Here is a 20,978-nt window from a genome sequence, read left to right as displayed (position 1 = left end):
TAGACTCAGCTTTCAAAGAGTGTGTGGATATCGGCGAGTGTGTAGGTCGATAGATTAGACTGTGCTGACTCAGACCTGAACCAGTTTGAGGAAATGAAAGTGAAATCTGTCGTCTTGTGTGCAGCACGGTACCAGAACGAGCTGGCAGGCGTGGAGGCCGAGCAGCTGGCTGAGCGATTTTACCACCAGGCCCTGTCTGTCTCGCCAACCATCGGTGAGAAGCACCCCACACACTCACTCTTTCACACCGCTGACTGTGTCAGGAGGCGTTTGATCACTTTATTTTAGTGCTGCGAGTTTGGTTTTGTGATCAGTTCAGTGCACGTTTTAGTAAATTTTATTCAGTAGATTTTTATTCCATCACTCTGTGGTTAAGAAAAATTAAATATGGACACACAGCTGAGTGATGTGATAAAATTAGAACACAGTGATAAATTGCCTCACGATACACTTTTCTGAGATATCGCTGGTATCGTGATCCATTTTCCAAACTTTTTCATATATATGATTTTTTTTTTTTTAATCAAAAATTGAATGTAATTTGGAAACAGCTGATATGTTGAAATTAAATATTTTTATATACAGTGGTGGGCAAAAGTTTACATACCCCAACGGAATGTTTCATTTCTTGCCTATTTCTAAGAGAAATTGAATGATAATACACAAAAACCTTTATTTCACTTGTGGTTAATGGTTGGCTGAAGCTACTTATTGCATTCATTACTGCGTTTACTCTTTTTGAAAACCATGAAAACAACAAAAACTACCTAAACGACCCTGATCAAAAGTTTACATACCCCTGTGAATTGGCCTGAAAACCTGTCCACAATTTGACATAAACAGGGCTGAATGGCAATTAAAGGCAACTACCTTCACCTGTGATCTGTTTTCTTCTAATTAGTGGGTGAAAATAAAAGTCAGTAAATTGCTGGACTTTTGAGAGAACCTTTTATCCCTCATCCAGTGCTGCGCGTCATCTTTGAGATTGAGTCATGGGAAAATCAAAGGAATTGTCAAAGGACCTGCGTGAAAAGGTAGTTGAACTTTATAAATCAGGGAAGGGATATAAGAAAATATCAAAGCAATTAAAAATGTCAGTCAGCACTGTTCAAACAATGATCAAGAAGTGGAAAGTCAGGGGCTTTGTAGACACCAAAGCCCGTTCAGGTAGACCAAGAAAAATTTCACCCACCACTGCTAGAAGAATTGTGCGTGATGTAAAGAAGAAGCCCCAAATAACATCTGGTGAACTTTGAGATTCTCTGAAACAAGTTGATGTGGATGTTTCAAAGAGTACAATTAGGAGACTCTTGAGAAGAAATGGGCTGCATGGGAGAGTTGCCAGAAGAAAGCCCCTTCTACGCAAATGCCACAAAGAAGCCCGTCTACGATATGCCAGACTGCACAGAGACACACCTCAAACCTTCTGGCAAAAAGTTGTGTGGGGTGATGAGACCAAAATTGAACTTTTTGGGCACAACACGAAACGCTACATCTGGCGAGGAATCAACAAGGCCTATGATGAAAAGTGCTCCATTCCCACAGTGAAACATGGTGGTGGATCTCTGATGTTTTGGGGATGTGTGAACTACAAAGGCACTGGAAATTTGGTAAGAGTTGATGGCAGGATGAATGCAGTCACTTATCAAAAAATACTGGAGGAAAATCTACACGCCTCAGCCCGGAAGCTGCGCATAGGACGAACTTGGACATTCCAGCACGACAATGATCCAAAACACAAGGCCAAATCAACTTGTCAGTGGCTACAACAGCATAAAGTGAAGGTCTTAGAGTGGCCATCTCAGTCTCCTGACCTCAACATTATTGCGCCACTCTGGGGAGACCTCAAACGTGCAGTCCATGTAAGACAGCCCCAGACTAGAGGTCTGCGCGGGTCGGATTTTTCAGTCCCGCTCCCGCCCGCGCCCGCATTGTGCAGTCCCACTCCCGCCCGCGCCTGCAAAGAATTATGATTTTCAGTCCCGCTCCTGCCTGTGCCTGCCATATTTTGTCCCGCTCCCGCCCGCAAATCCCGCATGATGCAGACGTTCGCGTTATTTCTCAGGAAAGTTCTTGTCTTGACACAGCGTGATGGTGCCCCGCCCCCTACTTTGAGTGGATTTGAGTATAAATATCTACAGCTCACGTTTGTTATTATTTACCTTGTTTCTGAATTCAGCATGTAGTGTCTCTAATAATAATAACTAGTGCTGTCAAACGATTAAAATATTTAATTGCAAATCGCACATTTTTATCACATGAGAAACCATTGTAATTCTCTGATCAGCATAAAAAAGTGAATGGGCTTGCTTTGTACCAATGGTGTTTTGTTTTTGTTTTTTTAATTGCAAAGCAGAACTAGTAAAAGAAGTGAATTAATTTCCTGCTTGCGTTAGTCTACAACTTTAATCAGAGAGACAGGTTACACAGTGACGGTAGGCTTGACTCAATGCTATCCCAGAAATCCTTCCTGTAATATGCAAATTTGGCCGCCTCTGATTGGACAGCCAAATTTACATATTACAGGAAGGATTTCTGGGATAGCATTGAGTCAAGCCTACCGTCACTGTGTAACCTGCCTCTCTGATTAAAGTTGTAGACTAACGCAACAAGTAAATCGATTCACTCATGGTTCTCTTGCTAGCTGGGTGTGAACTGCGAGTCATTAGAGTGATCAATGGCAAGTTTAAAATGCCATTTCTCACTCAATCTGACTTTCTCTGCAAATTTAGGCATCTTAAAATGTTTTTATTAATGCCAAATAAAATATCCAGCACAAATTATATATGATAGACATAAATTAATAATTTATAAAATTTATTTCAAGCACGTTTTTAGTTAGCGGGACTGCAGCTCATCACCGCTCCCACCCGCGCCGCATATGTGCGCTCCCGCCCGCGCGCGCATATGTGCACTTCCGGTCCCGCCCGCGCCCGCAATGAGCTTTCAAAATTTGTCCCACGCCGCACTGCTTTGCGGCGGGTCCCACGGGACTCCCGCGGGAGTGCAGGGCTCTACCCCAGACTTTACAGGAACTGGAGGCTTTTTGCCAAGAAGAATGGGCAGCTTTACCATCTGAAAAGATAAAGAGACTCATTGACAACTATCACAAAAGACTTCAAGCTGTTATTGATGTTAAAGGGGGAAATACACAGTATTAAGAATTGGGGTATGTAAACTTTTGATCAGGGTCATTTATGTAGGTTTTTTTGTTGTCATAATGGTTTAAAAAGAGTTAACATTTTCTTGACAATAAATGGCTTCAGCCAACCATTAACCACAAGTGAAATAAAGGTTTTTGTGTATTATCATTCAATTTCTCTTAGAAATAGGCAAGAAACGAAACATTCTGTTGGGGTATGTAAACTTTTGCCCACCACTGTATATTTTTACTTTTAAAAACGGATGTGTTGAATTTAAATATGCATATATATTTAAAGTATTTAATAACTGATGTTGAATTAAAATTTATTAAAATATATAAAAATGTGTGTATATGTGTGTGTGTGTGTGTGTGTGTGTGTGTGTGTGTGTGTGAGATATATAATATAAATTTTATAATAACTGATGTTGAATTTACATTTTTAATATATCCTCAGTTGAAAATTGAATGTAATTTGGAAACAGCTGATTATGCTGAATTAAAATTTTTTTTTTTCAACTTTTCAGTGCTAATATCATTTGTAGACAGGGAATATAAAAAAAAAAAAAATCATCCATAGCATGTATTTGTAAAATGTCTTTACATAAAGGCTGGACGATGTGATCAGTATCGTGATAAATTACGTTGTGATACATTTTTCGAAGATATCCTGATGTATTTTATTGCGTTTTTGTAAATATTTATAGGTATATTTTAATGACTACAAACTGGGAACGGCTAACGGGGTTTTATTTATTTATTCCCCCCCCCCCCCCCCCCCCAGTGTTTTTAATTTATTTTTCAATACTAAAGTTATCTTTTAAATTATTATATATTAAAAAAAAGCAGACATTAAGTATCATTACTTAGCTTTATTTATTTATTTATGACTATTAATATTTATTTTTCCGCTTCACTCACCTGCAGTATGTTATAAAGCAATAAATAAAGGCTCATGAATTGTTACAAAACTTTAATCTTGACTCTTTTGTCCTTATTTGCCTGACAGGAATGCCTTTTAATCAGCTAGGTACTCTGGCTGGAAGTAAATTTTATAACGTAGAAGCTACGTACTACTACCTACGCTGGTAAGTGACGTATTTTTGCATTGATTTTTTTTTTTTATCTTAGTGTGATTTTTTTTTTTTTTTTCCTTCCAGCCTCTGGAGGGCAGTGTATCCACTTTATACAGCTCTAGAAACACATACACACACCACATTCTCTGGAATAGTTCTTTATGGAAGCTAAAGTTGTGCGTTATGAATGTTGGCTTCATGTTTGCACGCCGTATACTGTGAGCTGTGTGAGAACAAAATCACGACCAACCTGCTTTTCCTGTCCACCAGCATTCAGTCTGAGACACCCTTCGAGGGAGCCTACGGAAACCTGAAGCGTCTGTTCGACAAAGCGGCCAAGATGTACCATCAGGTGAAGAAACAAGAGATGAAGAAACTCTCACCGTCACGCCAGAGGTCAGCCTTCACACCTCAGTAACGAGATTTAAAAAAAAAAAAAGTCTGAGAAAGTAAATATAATCTCTCTCAGCAGAAATCAGATCTTATGAAAAGTCGAAAAGGACAATAATATCGGACTGGTTGCTCTAACAGCTAAAGATTGAATTTTATCAAGGTTATGAAAGTTTTATTTAATTGCTGTACTGATGAACAATTTCCTGATAATTTGAGAGAGGGAGAAAAAAAGAATTTCGGTTCCCACTTCAGATCAAAGGACATCAAGCGACTCCTCGTAAGCTTCATGTACCTCCAGAGTTTACTGCAGCCCAAGAACAGGTAAGATAAACCTCTGGGGAGAAAGGGTGGGGCGATATGATGCAAATATCACATCATGATACCGTACTGTTCGATATGTTTTTCTTGAAGTGTCATGATATTTCAGTTTGCTGCTTTTAAAAGAAAAAAAGCGAGTAAAACATTGTCGAAAAACCCTGTGCTCAGTGATGTTGAGAGAAATTAATTATTAAGTTTTCGCACTGAAGATGTGGGGAAAACTATTTTAACGTAATTTGTTAAGAGTTTTAGATTTTTTTTTTTTTTTAATGCAACACTTACTGTATTATTGGCAGTTTGTGAGCAAACCTGTATAGACCCCTTCGCATGTTTGTAAACAAACCGACCGTTGCCAGGATGCGCGCGCAGCCTGGACTCAGAAACAATGGCGCTGCCCATAGACCGGCATTATGAGCTGTCAGATTATGCAAAACAATTGTCGTTACAAGATCGAGAATGCTACATAAATAAGTTAACTCTAACAAGTGGACATCGCCTACCGGATCCGCATTTAATTAAAGAGTGGACGGACGATGTTAGTAAGTTCCCTCGTCATTTTCCTCTGATACCTGAAGGCAGTCATACTATTTACAAAAAATGTCAAACTCAAAAAAAAAAACTATTTACAAAAGTAGCCTGCCATCAACATTCTGGTTACAGCGAGACTACAACTTGATTAACAATGGGACATTCATATTCATTTTGTTTTAATCAAATTATGCCAGTGATGTGATGGCAATGTGGCTTTAGCTCCAACAGCAAATACCAACACTAAACAGCAATTTGCAGGAGGTGATGGCATGAAAGGAATGATAGTGTAAAGAGTGCAGCTAAGAGAAATCAGAGCTGCGTAAAAAGCGAGAGGCAGAGAGCAGAAATGAAACTGAACGGGGCGGGAGCTAGGTTAGAGCAGTCAACGTAAGTTGGCGTTTAGAGTGAGGGCACACAATTTTACCTTTCCATCCCTGCTTTAAAATTGTGATTTTCGGCAAACACAAATAATGACGGCACAAAATCTGGACTGCTTGAGTCAAGCGAGACCTCTCCTACAAACACAATTGCATGCAAAGCTAAGTTAACATGCTAACAATATTCATTACATTGTGTAACTATGACCCAGCTAATCAGACAAACGTTACCAAAGTATTTTGCTACATCAGTAAACGAAGACTAGAAAGAATAAAAAAGAAAGATTTAATAAATAGCCTGATCTTACAGGGTTAGGTCTTAAGGTTTTTCTGCACTAGCCAGCCGGGCTAGTGGCTTGCAAATTGCACTAGCCCGCTATTTTAAGCCCAATTCCTGTGACAATTGAATTTTAAAAGAATTTTAAATACTAAACAATGAACAAGTTGAAACAACAGAAGCTCCCAATTCAGTGTAACAAAACCAGTACTTTATTCAATCCATTATGGTTCTCATATGTGACTTTGTGTTTCAAACCATAATTGTCACTTTGAAGTATAAAAGAGGTAGTCATTGCTTACAGTTAAGTAGACTAGTACATGTAGTAATCTCGCAAAATGGACTAGAACTGAAATCATTCAGTTGCCTTAGACTGGAAAAAAACATAGCAAATTCTTATAGAAATGGACTAGAACTGAAATCATAAACTTATCTTGGACTAGAAAAGAACATGACTAATTCTTGTACAAAAAATACAAAAAATATTCATTAATTGTGCACATACATGTAGCAATACTGTCAGGGTAACAAACATAAATGAGATCTAATGGCAACATAGGAAGATACAAGTACATGATGGCAGTCAACTGAGCCTCACCCTAACCCTAGTAATGTTCAGCAACAATGCATTACACCGTGTACAATAAATAGAATGAGCTAAAAGATTTTGTATCAGATTTTGCGTGATTCAAGATGGCCACACCCATGTCAAGTTATTGCACTAGCCAACACGGGCTAGTAGCAGAGATTTTGCACTAGCCCGTGGCTATCTGCACTAGCCATGGGCTAGCGGGCTAGTGTTAAGATCTAACCCTGTCTGACCTGTGATGAAGTGGGCGCTGCAAACCCGCGCATTTTTGATGGTGCTTTCATCCCAGTCTACACGTTTGATGGCTTGTAGCCATAGACGTCGGCGATTTTTTTTTTTTTTTTTTTTTTTTTTTTAAATGGGTGAGATCCCGCTGGAATTCTGTACATTTTAACCCCATCACTGCTACGATTCTGACACCAGACAACACAACTAGGCATTTCTTCCAAATATTTCTTCTCGTCTCTACCGTCGCTGAGTCTTTTTTGGGTCCAGGCTGCGCGCGCAATTTCCTCTTGCGTATGAATGACGTTTACTGCGAAGGGGTCTATATCATGACCTATCGTGTATTGTAGAACTGCATTCAAGAACCACATTATATTTTAGTCATTTATTTTTTCCCCCCTTTGTTTTTTTTTTAAACAAAAATTAAATATGTATATTACAGGCCATGAAAAAATGTAACACATCACCTGCACCCAGTTATCACCCAGATAGTTAGTGGTTTTTATCATTTATTTATTATTATTAACAATTGTTTGCAGAAGGTGAAGTGAATAATCTCCAAGACAAAGTCGAGGCGGATAATGGTTTTAGTATAAATACACAAGGGATTATTGTTGTTATTATTTATTATTTTTGTATATTTTTAAAAAATCCTTTGTTTAAATCTTCAAAAGCGGTATGTAAACGTAATAATTTTGCGGCGCAGACTTGTCACTAATCTGCATCGAGTCGCATAAAATACTTTGGCCGAATCCCATTTCACCCCTTGGACCTACCCCTTGGCCCTTCCCCTCCATTTTGCGCGTTCACGTGAAGGGGTAGGGGTATCCCAATCCCAGTTAACGCGGAGGGGTAGGGGAAGGGGTAGGGCTTCTGTACCCCTCCAAACGGAGATTTTCCTGGAGCTGACTCCGAACGAAGGGGTTTGAGTGATTTCCCACAATGCCATGCGGATTTCAGCGAGATTTCATGCGGATTTCAGAAAGATGGCGGTTCCCGCGGCGAAAGATTGTCATAAATGTATTTTCTCCATTATTTACGTGTTTTAAGTTGTTATCCAGAGGAAACACGCCGCTTGATTCGCTTTCGAGCTGAGAATGAGCAGCGATTTCTGAAATCCAAGCTGCTGCTAAAAAGCTTTGGGAGTGAGTATTGTTTTCGGTTGCTTGACTGCGTACGTTTTGTTCTGTTATTCTCGCTTTTATTGTTTACATGAGTGTTCTGACACCTCATTCTGTCGGATGTGGTGCACGAAGCGCCAAAGATATCCCATTCAGTGGTGTTAGTTAACAAATCACACCCTGCCAGCAGAGAATTCTGGTTCTGCCTCTGGCTCTGACTGTAGCGGCTGGTCGCAGCCAATGACGCATTTGGTCGCGTTTTGCTAACGTAAATGCTGACGGAGGTACGCGATGACGTATGCGATCGTTGAAGGGCTATCCCAATACGTAGGGGTTGAATTTCAAGCCCTATCCCTTGTAGCTCAGTTTCAAGGGGAAGGGCCAAGGGGGAGGGGAAGGGGGAGGGGAAGGGGTAGAAATTAGAATTGGGATTGGGCCTTTGTTTTGAAAAAATAAACTAAATCCCAGTTCCACCTTCCCTTTGAATTAGCCTGGGAAATCCCATGCTGCTTTGCACAATCGTTCCGATCTGAAAAGACAGCATGGAAACTATGGTCTAAAGGCTCGCCTGAGTTAGGGAGCCAATCAGAGAGTGGGGAGGGGTGGAAAGACGGTGACGCGTACTACTCGACAAACGGAAGCTCATAGTTTATTTGGGACTGTTTTTACGGATCACATTTAACATGGCGGCGAGCGATACGAACCAAACTTTTGATCAAGCTTTGTCTTGCACAAACGGCAGTAATCGTTCGGTGCCATTGTTTTCTTATTTTTGTTTTGCCTTCTCTTTCTCTTTTCTTCTCTTCTTCGCCGCTCTAACTACGTCACCGGGTACGACTGCCATGATTGGCCATGGGCTACGTATACGCCAAATGATAGACATTCGCAATGTCCAATAAACGGCCGTTGACAATCGTAAACCACACCTCCCCTACGAGAAATTCAATAGGCGGATTCCAGACCATATTTCACTTGTGATATGGTCTGGTGTTAACCAGACTACCTTTGAATAGTTTTAGACCAAACTTCGTAGCATCTTTAGTGCTTTTATTTTTGGAACAGTATTTTCTGCCATCATTTGTAATCCTTCCTCACTTACGGTGAGGAGGCGATCAGCCACCATTTTGCCAAGTTGCTCGAGGTGATTATCAAGGAAATAGTCCAAATCTCTCGACCAATCAGAGTGCACGATTTTCTATAATCACCTCTGACGTCAGAACTCAGAATTACGCCATTTTTGACCTTAGATTCAAGATACTGAATGGTGGAGGAAAAGAAAGCATGGACACCTCCATGTGTATCTGCTGTGCACGAAAGTCTGTCCAGCTAACAGTGATGAAGTGAAAAATATACATCGCTCATCAAAGCAGTTGCACGTTTAACAAGTGAATGCCTACATGTTGATTTGTTCTAAAGCAAATCCTCATCTATATACAGTATAACTGACTTTGTTCACTGTTGATGTGATGATCAGCCATGTTGATTTGGCATCACTTGCTGAATTTGGGATCTTCCTGACTTTCCGAGTCCACGGGGGAGTTTTCTTTTAGTCAGAAGAAAAGAGTTATGAGTTTTAGATGAATGCTGTATTGGTAGCCTACAGATGTCGTCCTGTAGTGCTTTTATGTCTCGTGTGTGTAGTGTGTTGGACACAGAGCTGACGTCACTGTGCCAGTCGGTCCTGGAGGACTTTAACCTGGTGCTGTTCTACCAGCCCACGCCGGGTCATGGCAGCCAGTCCATCAGCGAGGAGGAAGACGAGCATGATCAGGCCTGCAGCGTGCTGTCTGACAGCGTGGTCTTCAAAATGGTGGTGATCTGCCTTATGGTGGTGCACAGCTTAAAGAGAGGAGGTGAGGGATGAGGAGTGAGGGCTGGTGGTTAAATGTTGAGCCCCTTTTTTTTCTTGTTCTTAAACTGATGGTTTGGTTTCAGGTTCTAAACAGTATAGCACCTCCATCGCCTTCACGTTAGCACTTTTCTCTCATCTGGTGAACCACGTGAACATCCGGCTACAAGCCGAGCTCGAACAAGGAGAGAGCGACGTCCCGCCATTACGCACCGACGCTACGGGTAAGAGAGGGAAAAAAACAACACAAAAAAACAATGATCCCACTGAGAGCCTTATTTTCATTTTGGTTGATTTTCATCGTCTCAGTTTTGTTTTGTTTGCAGTATTTTCTAATTTTGTTTTGTGCATTTTGAATGTTAGTATATTTAATTTATTCCACGAAATCGAGTCGCGGGCCCGTCTCAGAAACCGCTCTCTCATTTGGGATGTTATGGTCAAAAAATAAATTTTCTAATTTTACTATTTTTTTTTTGCATTTCCCTAACACTCAGTTTCTTTTGTCATGTTTAATAAGAATAAAGATAGTATCTTGCTTTATCTGGCCTCCACTGTGGAAAATTTTTTTGATTACAATTCAAATGCTTTTGTAAAATTGATTTCCGTATAAAATAACTCCATCGTGAAGAATTAAAGCCCCTCCTTCACAGATGAGTGAAAATATTGAATAAATTTCCTCTTTTTGATTGCTTGGGTTAAAAATGTCAAGTTATGATGACTGAATTGATTATTCACTTAAATATGAATATTATGATATATTTTGTGTATTTGATACGGCGAAATGGGACACAGTGGAAAAATCAAGAACACGCCGGAAAGATGAGAATAACGGCGGTGGTAAAAGAACAGCGACTGTGCCGGCTGAGGGTCGCGCGGGTCTCTGCTGCAGCGCGCAAGCAACGGGACATCACTACCGCACCGGACGGAGCGGGGGTGGGGCAAAATGACTGGCCGAAGAGTCTATCAAAAGTTCGATCTAAATTGACCGTGGTTGCAAAATATTGGCCAAAAATACGCAAACACTACGAAATATGAAAGTAAGATGAAAAAGAAACATTCTGTTGCCTTATACTGCAAGACTAAAACAAAATAAAACTGTCAAAGCTCACCTTTTCAGCGATAACGTCCGAACAGATCACCCGCGTAACAGAAAGACCGCAAATGGAAGCACGATCAACTTCTAATTGCTGGAGTGGAAAATTCCATTCTACACATGCAAATTGTTAATGTGTGTCCTTCCCCGCACACAAATTACACGCTACGGTAAAAAACAGACCGCAAATCATTTTATAGCTCAGAAATTCATACAAGACCAGCTACCATCGTAACATATATTCTGTAAGAAACATATTCTATACAGGGTTCGTACGGTCATGAAAAACCTGGAAAAGTTTTGGAATTTTAAAATTAAATTTCCAGGCCCTGGAAAAGTTATGGAGAAAAAGTATTTTGTTCAGAAGTTTTGGAAAAGTCATGGAAATCTATCTAGTGTTTCATCGATTATCTTTATAAAATTGATGCGCCGTAATAAAATGTAAATCGCCACGAGTTGTCTTGGAAATGTTGTCTAGAGCAGTCTGCGTAGCCTACTGGCTATGCCTGTTGACTGCCACACCCAGTGTTGCCAGATTGGGCGGTTTTCAAATTAGGCAGGTTTTAGTGCCTCCAGGCGGTTTGTGAGCATTTTTTGGGCTGGAAATCATCAGTCACATCTGGCAACCCTGGCCACACCCTCCTCGTAAGGTGCGATGTGCTAGTAGTTGTAGCGTGCTAGGCGTGGTGCGTCAAGTTTGGGGATGCTGGGACCTCCCCTGCTCGAGCTACGAGCGTCCAAAGTCGGGCTGGAGCCCGGGATAGAAACGAAACCTAAGCGGAGCGCTGCGGCGAATTACGATGCTGGAGCCCTGGAGCTCTCGTTTGATTTTTGTTTTTTTTGCGTGTACAGATGGTAAATAAGATATTGGATTTGAATAATATCCTCAGTTTTATGACACTTGAGAGTTTTGCGTTTTAAAGGATAAAAAGACTTAATTTGTAATAGGTGAAGCCATATTAGCCTAGCCATTTCTTAATCTTGTGTATTCTCTGAATTTGGATGTCACAATTGATTTTATTTTGCTTAAATTTATAGGAAAGGGATGGAAAGACATTCCACTTTTTCAGATTTTCACCCTCTGTTTTCATTTTTTTATGATGCCATTTAGGCGATGCTTAATATTCAGTGTAGGGCCCTGAGGACCTTGCTGGATTTGGATGTAAATGTTGTTGATTAAACTGATTGAACACAGAAATAAATAGACATTCAATGTTGTCTTCAAATTGTAACTCTCCATTTTAAATTACAATATAGGCCTATTGTGAAAGCACCTGTAAATTTCAGTAGTCTGCCTGTGTGCATGTGTGTGTGTGTGTGGGGGGGGGGTCATAGTGCCAAAGTACCAAAATGCTTGTAGTGCACAAATTACAAAGTTATGGGCTTGGGCCTGGGCAGGGGGTGGGTTGCTGAGAGCATGGGCTATGGGTTTGGGACAGATGGACTGGATATTTGGGGAAACATGGACTGTGGGTGTGTACTTGCATATGTGATGTGAAGGGGCATGAGGTACAGTACTGTAGTTGTCTCTGTGTGTGTGTGAGAAGAAAGGGGGCAACAGTGTTGTGAATGGTGACGTGAAATAGGTATGTGTATGATGCGATTGTGCATGAGGGGGGCTGCTATGTAAACTAGTGTTGGGGGCTGTGCTATAAATGCGATGAGCAGTGATGAACCAGCGATGGTCATGGAAATTCAGTAAAAGGTTTAGGAAAAGTCATGGAAAAAAACTGATGAAAGTGTAAGAACCCTGTCTATACCTAACTTTCAGCTTTCGTTTTGAAAAACAAAATCGCAGATTTATAACTAAATGTTTATATGGCGTAGTGATTTTAAGTTACTACTTTTGGTGAGGTCGTGACCTCGACCCTGAGGCTTTCCGTTTAGATCAAAACACACGATCGTATTGGTTTGCGGAAAACGGAGTTACAACGGTGATCATATATTTTGCATGATGTTTTATTACGGTTATGATTATTCTGTGAGCGCACCAATCCTTAGGTGGATAAAGTTACAACTCAAAATACAATCAGTGATAACTGTAGACTTTTCAGTGGACTACAACCTTTTTAAGGGAATGCGATGTAGTCGACCGTTTATCATGTCCCAGATCAAGCCGCCATTTTTCCACAAATTTGCAGAATTTTTGCCAAATTCTGAATAGAGTATTCACATCAAAGATTTAGTTTTATCTGTATTATTTCTTTCATCATTTTATTTCAAATTAAAACCAACATCACCATTCAAAACCGTATAGTTTATTGACTGTGAGTATATTTAGTGGGGGACCCCCACAGTACCCAGTTTCTGAGACAGACCCTCGTACATGAGCCGATAGCGCTATAATCCCATGCGCGACCAGATTGAGTGGAATAACGGTTTTATTCTCTCCGCAGTCACTGGATTTTAAGAAACTGAGCATTTTTATTTTTTGTAAATTCGATAAATAAAAACTTTATACAAAACGTCAGACAAAACCATTTCCATTTAGAATGTAAACAAACCGGCGAAATAACAGGAGCAATTTGTGAAAAATTCAATAATTTTTGAAAAATAAAAAGATGCGTTCTTACCCTCAAATACTTTTATTCCATGTTTTGTTGCATTTCTTTTGAGGGGTTTTGTTTTCGAGTAGTTTTTATTTCGTCCTCGATTGGTTCAGCAACGCGCATTTTGTTTTTCTCTACTCATGGTATATGAGCTGATATCCTAGTAGTAGAGTAGCCAATCAGAGCGCGCGATTGCTCATATCCAGTGAATGTGGATAGAATAATATTTTCAGTGTCCACTCTATTACATGTTTATTTAACTGTGTAGAAACAAACTATTTGAAAATGCCTAATATAGACAGTTTGATTCAAAATATAATTTTATATGAAGTCGTGTCCATCGCAGGTGCACTTTGGACAGGGTTTGTTTCCTCCCGTCTCTGTGGTTTGAACATGTTTCACAGAAACGGACTGTAAAATAGTCGTGCTGATCTTTAATCATGTTCCAGAAAAGGTAAATCTCATAAATTTCCCCTCTCTTTCTCTGCGACTCCTGTTTTTAGACGATGCTGATCCTAAAGAGCAAACGAACACGCTTCCTTCAGAGGACAGACCGCTGCAGAACGGCTCGATAGAAGATGATGACGAGAACGACGAAGACGGGACGTCGGTTTCTAAGAAAGGCTCGGCGAAGAAGAGCGGCGAGGAGAAGCTGAAACAGAAGAGGAAATACTCGCGCCTGTCCATGCTGCGGCGACGGCGCTGCGCTCGCAACGAGGACGAGAGCGACCTGAGCGAAGGCTTTGAGAGCGACGAAGAGGAGGACGAAGAGCCTCAGAGAGCAGACAGTTCAGGAGTCCCGGCGAACTCTTCTCTGGGTAAAGAGGGACGGAGGGACATGGCAGGAGAGCAGGGTGTCTGGGAAAGTGAATCAGAGGAAGAGGAGGAGGAGGAGGAAGAGGGCGGCACTGCATTCGACGTCGAGACGGACTCTGATATGAACAGCCAGGAGTCACGCTCCGATCTGGAGGATATGGAGGACGCGGCGAGTCCGGCGCAGGAGCAGCGACACGAGGAGGAAGAGGAGGAGGAGGAGGAGAAGGCGCGTCCGTCCCGTGACGAAGGCTCCACCCCTCCCACCACCAACGGTCCGCTGCTGTCCAGCGACCCCAGCATCAGCAGCAACCTGCAGGCCATGTCTTCGCAACTCTTCCAAGCCAAACGCTGCTTCCGTCTGGCTCCAACCTTCAGCAATGTTCTACTGAGACCCTCACACACCTCCAGCACCGCCTCCGATTCCGTCCCCTCGCATGAAGCCACGCCCTCTTCCAGAGACACACCGAGTAACACGGCTCCAGAGATTGCGAATGGAACCAATGATGATGGTCCTTGTCTTTCTGGATGTTGTTGTTGTTGTTGTTGTTGTTGTTGTTGTTTATCTCTTACTGTCTTTTTATTCTGTCTGCACTGACTTTTTTTTTTTTTTCTTCCCCCCCCCTCCAGATGTTGACACAGATGACAGCGAGCACAGCAACCAATCATATCACAGTGAGAAATCGCTTTCAGATAGACTCGAGATTCTGACCAACCAGGGACTCATTCAGGTGGTGAAGGTCTTCGTGGATTGGCTGAGGACAAATACTGACATCATTCTCATGTGTGCGCAGGTAGAACAACCTTACAGTACAGCGCTGACATTCTGCTTTCTGATTGGTCAGAAGGTACGAGTCGAAACCGCAGCTCTGACAGCAGTGCAGCTGCGAGTCATAGGTTTATATTAATGCCCTCGTTCTTATACGTTATCGTTTCCGTAGTAACAGCTGGTGTGGGAGAGGAATTAAACACTTCGAGGTGTGCGTTTTAGGAAAATAATTAGCTTTGGGGCTTTTTGTGGTTGTTTTTTTTATTCCTTATATATGATTTCAAAATAAATAAGTTAAATAAACTTTCAGTAAAAAATTGTTGCTTTATTCATTAAATTCTTTGATGAGAAATCTTATGATTATTAAAGTTATTTTTTTTTTTTAATCACGCGTTTCCCAGATATGTGATTTTCTTACAGGAGAAAATCTGAGCTCAATCCAAAATAGCCTCATTGTACAGTATTATTTTTTTTGAATACATAGATAATTAAAAAAAAAAAAGTGAAAAGTGTGCTGTAAAGGCTTGCAGTTTTTTTTTTTTTTTTTTTCAAGCTCCTTTTCCTTTTTATTGAAAAACATGAAGCTCAGTTCAGCTGAAATATTTCAGGAGATGTACCATAGCTTGGTTAGTCAGTAAGTCGTTTTTTCTGCTTCCTGTCCTTTTCCCAGAGTTCTCAGAGTTTGTGGAACCGCCTCTCAGTGCTGCTAAACTTGCTGCCTGATGGGAGCAAGGTGCTGGAAGCAGGTGGGTGGGACACGCAGTATCAATCCCCTTCGTTAAAGGATATGGGACATGGATTTTTTTCTGGGTATAATTATGTATAAAGGACATAAGAAATGCCATCTAAATCACTGCAGAGCGTCAAAAATGTGAAAATCATCACATTATTCAACTTTTTTATACATCAGCGTAAAACAACGATTTGTTAATGAGCTAGGTGGTCACGTGACCCGTGACGTCACAAAAACTTTCCAAGGAGCCAGCGCTTGGGTATCTAATGTAAACAGGTTACCGAAATGGACACCATCGACAGTGACATTCCCGATGTTTCACAGAGATGTGAAGTTAGACCCTGTCAATTCGAACCGATAGCTGGAAATTCACATGAACATGGATTTTGTCTTTACTCTGACGGGTCAGATGATTCTGAGAGTGAGAGTTCATTCAATCCCCATGAAACTGAAAGCGGTCGGCTCCATAACACTTCCTGGTAAGTTAAAAACAATTCTGCTCAAAGGCTAAGGCCAAATTAAAAAAATAGTGTGCTTCCGGTAACCCGACCGATCGAGAATTTCCGCGTCGAAATTGCCGACCGTAAAGTTTTTATTACAAATTTCCCTCGATCTTTTAGTGTAAGCGGCGTTAGTTTGTCATAATTTTTTGTTTCAACGCATTCAAGTTGTGAAAGAAACGATAAAAAGTAAAATGTTTCGCCACTTCTATCAGCCCTCCTGCATAAACATGGAAGCGCACTTGTATACTGAAGGAGGAAGGGAAAACTGAGCCGAGGCGCCATTTTGAATCCTCATTCAAGGCTGTAATGCAAATTGCTTCCTGTTCAGTATACAAGTGCACTTCCATGGCAGGGAAAAACACTACGTTTTGCTGCCTATGTAGTCCCCTATTTATACAAATAGGAGTCATTCAGGATTCAGCCATGTTTGTGCTCGGTGTTTTTGCTCGACCCAAGTTCTACAGTAGGCGAGGCCGTCTGCTTTTAATGGAAGTAGCCTAGCCTAAGACGTTATTTTCACGTTATTTCTTGATAAGGTGTTTTCACATTATTACATGAAAATATCATGGAATATCGCTTCCGTAGATCATAACTCGAACTCTCGTGATATTTTTTTTTTTAATTCGTTTAAAGATTTAAAACACTTTTATTTTGTTATGATGTGTGGTATAAAGGATTCTGTGACAAAATACTATTTTGTAAGATGTTTACTTGTGTTAATTTTTTCGAACAAAATAAAAAAAAAAAAATTAAGAAAAAAAAACTTTTTTTCCTACCTACCGACCTTATTTTAGTATTTCATGTTACCGGAAACACGCTTTTTTTTTTTTGGCCTAATGATGTTGAAAGAAGTATTATTTTTGTATCATACACTGAAAGTTCATCATAGATCTAGCTAAAGTCCGTTGCAAGCTAGTTTTTTTTGCTGATATTTTTCGAGATCGAGATACAATGCTTCCAGAGTCCAAGATGAAAATATTCAAAATGGCGAAACGCCATCACACAGCCAACAACACTACGCCATTTGGTGAAAGAGATGAAAATTAAGAAAAGTTAAACAAACTTGCCAACATAACTTAACATTTATTTAAATGTCCATTAATGTTACAGGATTTCTTGACTGTCTCTACAGTTGTAGGAATGTTAGGCCCTGTATATTATGGCGCTATCACTGCCTCCATGAACCCGGCTATACGGCCTCTTAAATTTGGTTTGGCAATTAATATCGCTCAGTACCTGAGTATTAATGTTGAAAGAATCCTCTGTGAAATGGTCCGAACACAGTTTGTGGGAAACAGTAGGTGCAGAGTTTTTTCTACAGCAGTAGTGAGCCCACACTTTCCTCAGCTTCGGGTCCTTGGGGAATGCAAAAAAACTTACTCCAGGGCATTTCCCATTGGAATTATTGCAACCATAAGCAGCACAATACACCATGATGTCCAATGTGCGTTAAAGACTATAAAAACAATTTTCTTGTCATTCACTTCTCCATTCATCTACCCGCTTGTGCTGTGCCCGAAAGTTTTTGTGACGTATGATCACGTGACAGCGGCTCTTCCAGTTGTAAAATATGCATATCGGAGCTCGAGCAGAAATGCCATATAATCATCACGAATATAACGATTTTGCTGAATTTAATAGATGATTTTGTATTTGTTGATGCAATTAATTCATATTTTTAATGGAAAGAAACTGATATAGCGTGCTTTTATGTTTCATGTCCCATGTCCTTTAAATAAAAGATGAACCTGTAACTGTGGCAGAGGCGTGAGTGGTGGCTGAGCGTGATTATTGCTGTTTCAGATCTGGGTCTGAAGAGCGAGGTGAGGGATCTGCTGGCTGTTAGCGAGCAGCCGGACCTGGTGCAGACGGTGCTGCTGCCGGAGGATCAGGCGCTACGCCACCTCCCCGCCCTGAACCTGGCACACCGCCGCCTCGACTTCACTCACCCCCGAGCGAGCCTGAGCACACTGCAGGAGGTACGCCGTCACGTCCAGGGCACGCCGTTTCCACAGACCGTTAAAATACACACAGCTCATGAGTGTGTGTCGATTCTGATTTTGACGTTAAACAGCGCTGTTAAAAACGGAGGTGTTATCGTGTGATTAACAGGAACTTGCAGCTTTTAGTTATTACTGAGGAAATACACCACATTACATCACTGCCCTGCAGAGTAAAACTTCACACCACACACGTTTTGCTGCTTTTTTTTCTTTCATTTAATATATTTTTAATATATGTTTTTAATTATTGTAGTTTTTAAAATTTTTATCTCAACCTTTACCCTTTTTTTTTAAAACATTTTTAATTTTATTTATTTCAAGAAAAATGTGCTTTTTTTTTTTTTCCCCTTTTTCTTTGTCATTTTTCCAAACTGTTAAATCTCCACAGAGAGACAGCAAGCGAGAGCCAGACAGGGACAGACAGAGAGAGGGGAAACAGAGAGCCAGAGACAGCAAGCGAGGGACAGGGAGACAGGGACAGACAGACAGAGAGAGGGAGACGGAGCAAGAGAGAGCCAGAGACAGCAAACGTGAGCCGGACAGGGACAAAGGGAGACGGACACAGATGGGGCGGAGGAGAGAGGGAGACAGAGTGACCGAGAGCCAGAGACAGCAAGCAAGAGCCGGACAGGGGCACAGACGGGGCGGAAGAAGGAGGGACAGAGAGACAGACAGACGGCAAGAGGGAGGGACTGACTGGGAGAGAGAGGGGGACAGCGAGAAGGAGAGAGAGGGAGAGAGATGGAATTTTGTAAAGGGAGAGGAAATCGAAAGAAACGGTCAGAGAGGGAAATATTTTTTGAAAAAAACAAGCAGAAAACACTACTTTAAAAAAAAAAGTACAGAATTTATTTGTTGATTTGATCGTTAAGGACATCAGTCGCTACTGTTATGAAGTACATATTGTTTTTATTTCTCCTTTTCCACCAGTGTGTGGTACGTTTGTGCTGCATCCGCAGCTTCGGCCACTTCCTCACTGGTCTCCAAGGCAACGTCCTGCACTACAACCCGGAGGCGGGAATTTTCACCAGCATCAGCCAATCAGAGCAGGAGAACATGGTTCAACAGGCGAAGGCACAGTTTCGCATGGTGAGAGCCCGGAACGATCAGAGTTCATGAGTCTTCAAATCGGAGTGTCAGTGTGTCTGTCTGTTGCTCTGCACAAAGTATTAGCGCCCCTCCGCGTCATCCGTTAGCTAGACCATGAGATTCTCTTACACGCACACACAGGTTTATATTAATGTGCATGTTCTAATGTTATTGTTTCTGTAGTAACAGTGCTTTCAGCTTTTCTGTGATATGAGCTAGAACTGTTTTCCGACATCTTGGGGACAGACGTGTTCTCTACATTCATTCATCCCCCCCCCCCGCAGTTAAATCATTTAGTGCCACATCATACGCTCTGGAAAATCTGCTTTAAAATCATTGATGCCTGCAGACACCCTACTTGTATAATTAAATAGTAAATTATAGAATATTTCTGACCGTTTTAAGTTTTTTTTTATTCTAATTAAGTTATAATCTACGTACATGTATACACGTTTGTTTAAAGTCTTAGAGTCTTATTAACATCTTAATGTTAATAATGGATCAGAAAATCAAAAAAGGAGGCTTTTCAGCCAATTCAGGGTTCCCGCGGGGTTTTAAAAGGTAGTAAAAGGTAGTTAATTAAAATAGGCTAAATTATGGCCAGTAAAAAGTAGTAAAAGGTAGTAAATGTAATCTGAGTGGTAGTACATTTTTTTTGACCCCCATCCAACTGGGCCTATGTGTTTTCTAATTCGTTTAATTAACCTGCATGCCATAATATCCATAAATTACTACATTTGGGCGAATTTATTTTTATGTATCGAGGAGGACTGCAGTGAGGAGTTGGTGGCGCATGCGCATTGAATTCCAATAACGGTCGACTCCAGTATAAATTTATACCAGAGATTGTTTAGTACGAGACTGACTGACTGTTTATACGGCTCTAGTCGACTCTATCTGTTGACCCGACTGGCGACATCTGCACGAGAATTAAACAATGGGGAAATGCACATTTTCAGACCTCTGGCTGGAGGAACCTGATTTTAAAGACTGGCTAAAGGCGGTAGATGGCAATCGGCGAGAGGCGTTCATTGAAAAGTTGATCGAAGAAAAGGTCAAACAACTGAGGCACATGTAATGCGTTGTGTGCGCGCCTGGTGCGCTTTGTGTGTGTGTGGGTTCGTGTTTGCCATTTGACCTGATCTAAATGTAATGAGTTGATGTACCTAAGCACATCAGATTTTTTGTGCAAATCTGTTCACCTGTTCAAAAGATTATTCCACAAACAAAAGGTTGGCCATCTTGAAAGTGTTGGCCGACAAAATGTAATCAGATCTTGTACCTAATGTGAAGTGTTGACACACAAGGTTTAGTGCAAATCTGTGTACCCGTTAAGAGGTTATGGGCCACAGTTTCACAGTTCAATAAAATTATAAATTATATGTGGAAGTTTGCTTTCTTTTATGCAAATATGCATTACTCCATGTGTAGCCCTAGCAATGGGAGGTTCTATTATGCGTCCAAAGGGAAAGACTTACACTACCGGTACGTTCAGATTTTCTTTCTATCTTGTCTCATCAGTCCAACT

The 20,978-nt window shown here is 41.0% G+C and overlaps 1 protein-coding gene across 1 annotated transcript in view; it reads left to right on the top strand.

The window, feature by feature from the left end:
• smg5 (SMG5 nonsense mediated mRNA decay factor) overlaps positions 1-20,978 on the top strand; it is a 50,497-nt gene that overhangs the window by 12,690 nt on the left and 16,829 nt on the right. Inside the window, exons 6-16 of the mRNA XM_060900421.1 lie at positions 125-214; positions 4,152-4,230; positions 4,489-4,614; positions 4,864-4,932; positions 9,691-9,902; positions 9,985-10,122; positions 14,044-14,865; positions 14,984-15,147; positions 15,793-15,868; positions 18,162-18,337; positions 19,292-19,450. Of these exons, the coding sequence (XP_060756404.1) occupies positions 125-214; positions 4,152-4,230; positions 4,489-4,614; positions 4,864-4,932; positions 9,691-9,902; positions 9,985-10,122; positions 14,044-14,865; positions 14,984-15,147; positions 15,793-15,868; positions 18,162-18,337; positions 19,292-19,450 (2,111 nt within the window). The remainder of the gene's footprint in view (positions 1-124; positions 215-4,151; positions 4,231-4,488; positions 4,615-4,863; positions 4,933-9,690; positions 9,903-9,984; positions 10,123-14,043; positions 14,866-14,983; positions 15,148-15,792; positions 15,869-18,161; positions 18,338-19,291; positions 19,451-20,978) is intronic.

The sequence above is a fragment of the Neoarius graeffei genome, chromosome 19 (genome assembly GCF_027579695.1).
Source record: "Neoarius graeffei isolate fNeoGra1 chromosome 19, fNeoGra1.pri, whole genome shotgun sequence".
NCBI lineage: Eukaryota > Metazoa > Chordata > Actinopteri > Siluriformes > Ariidae > Neoarius > Neoarius graeffei.
This window is presented reverse-complemented; position numbering and strand designations above follow the sequence as displayed.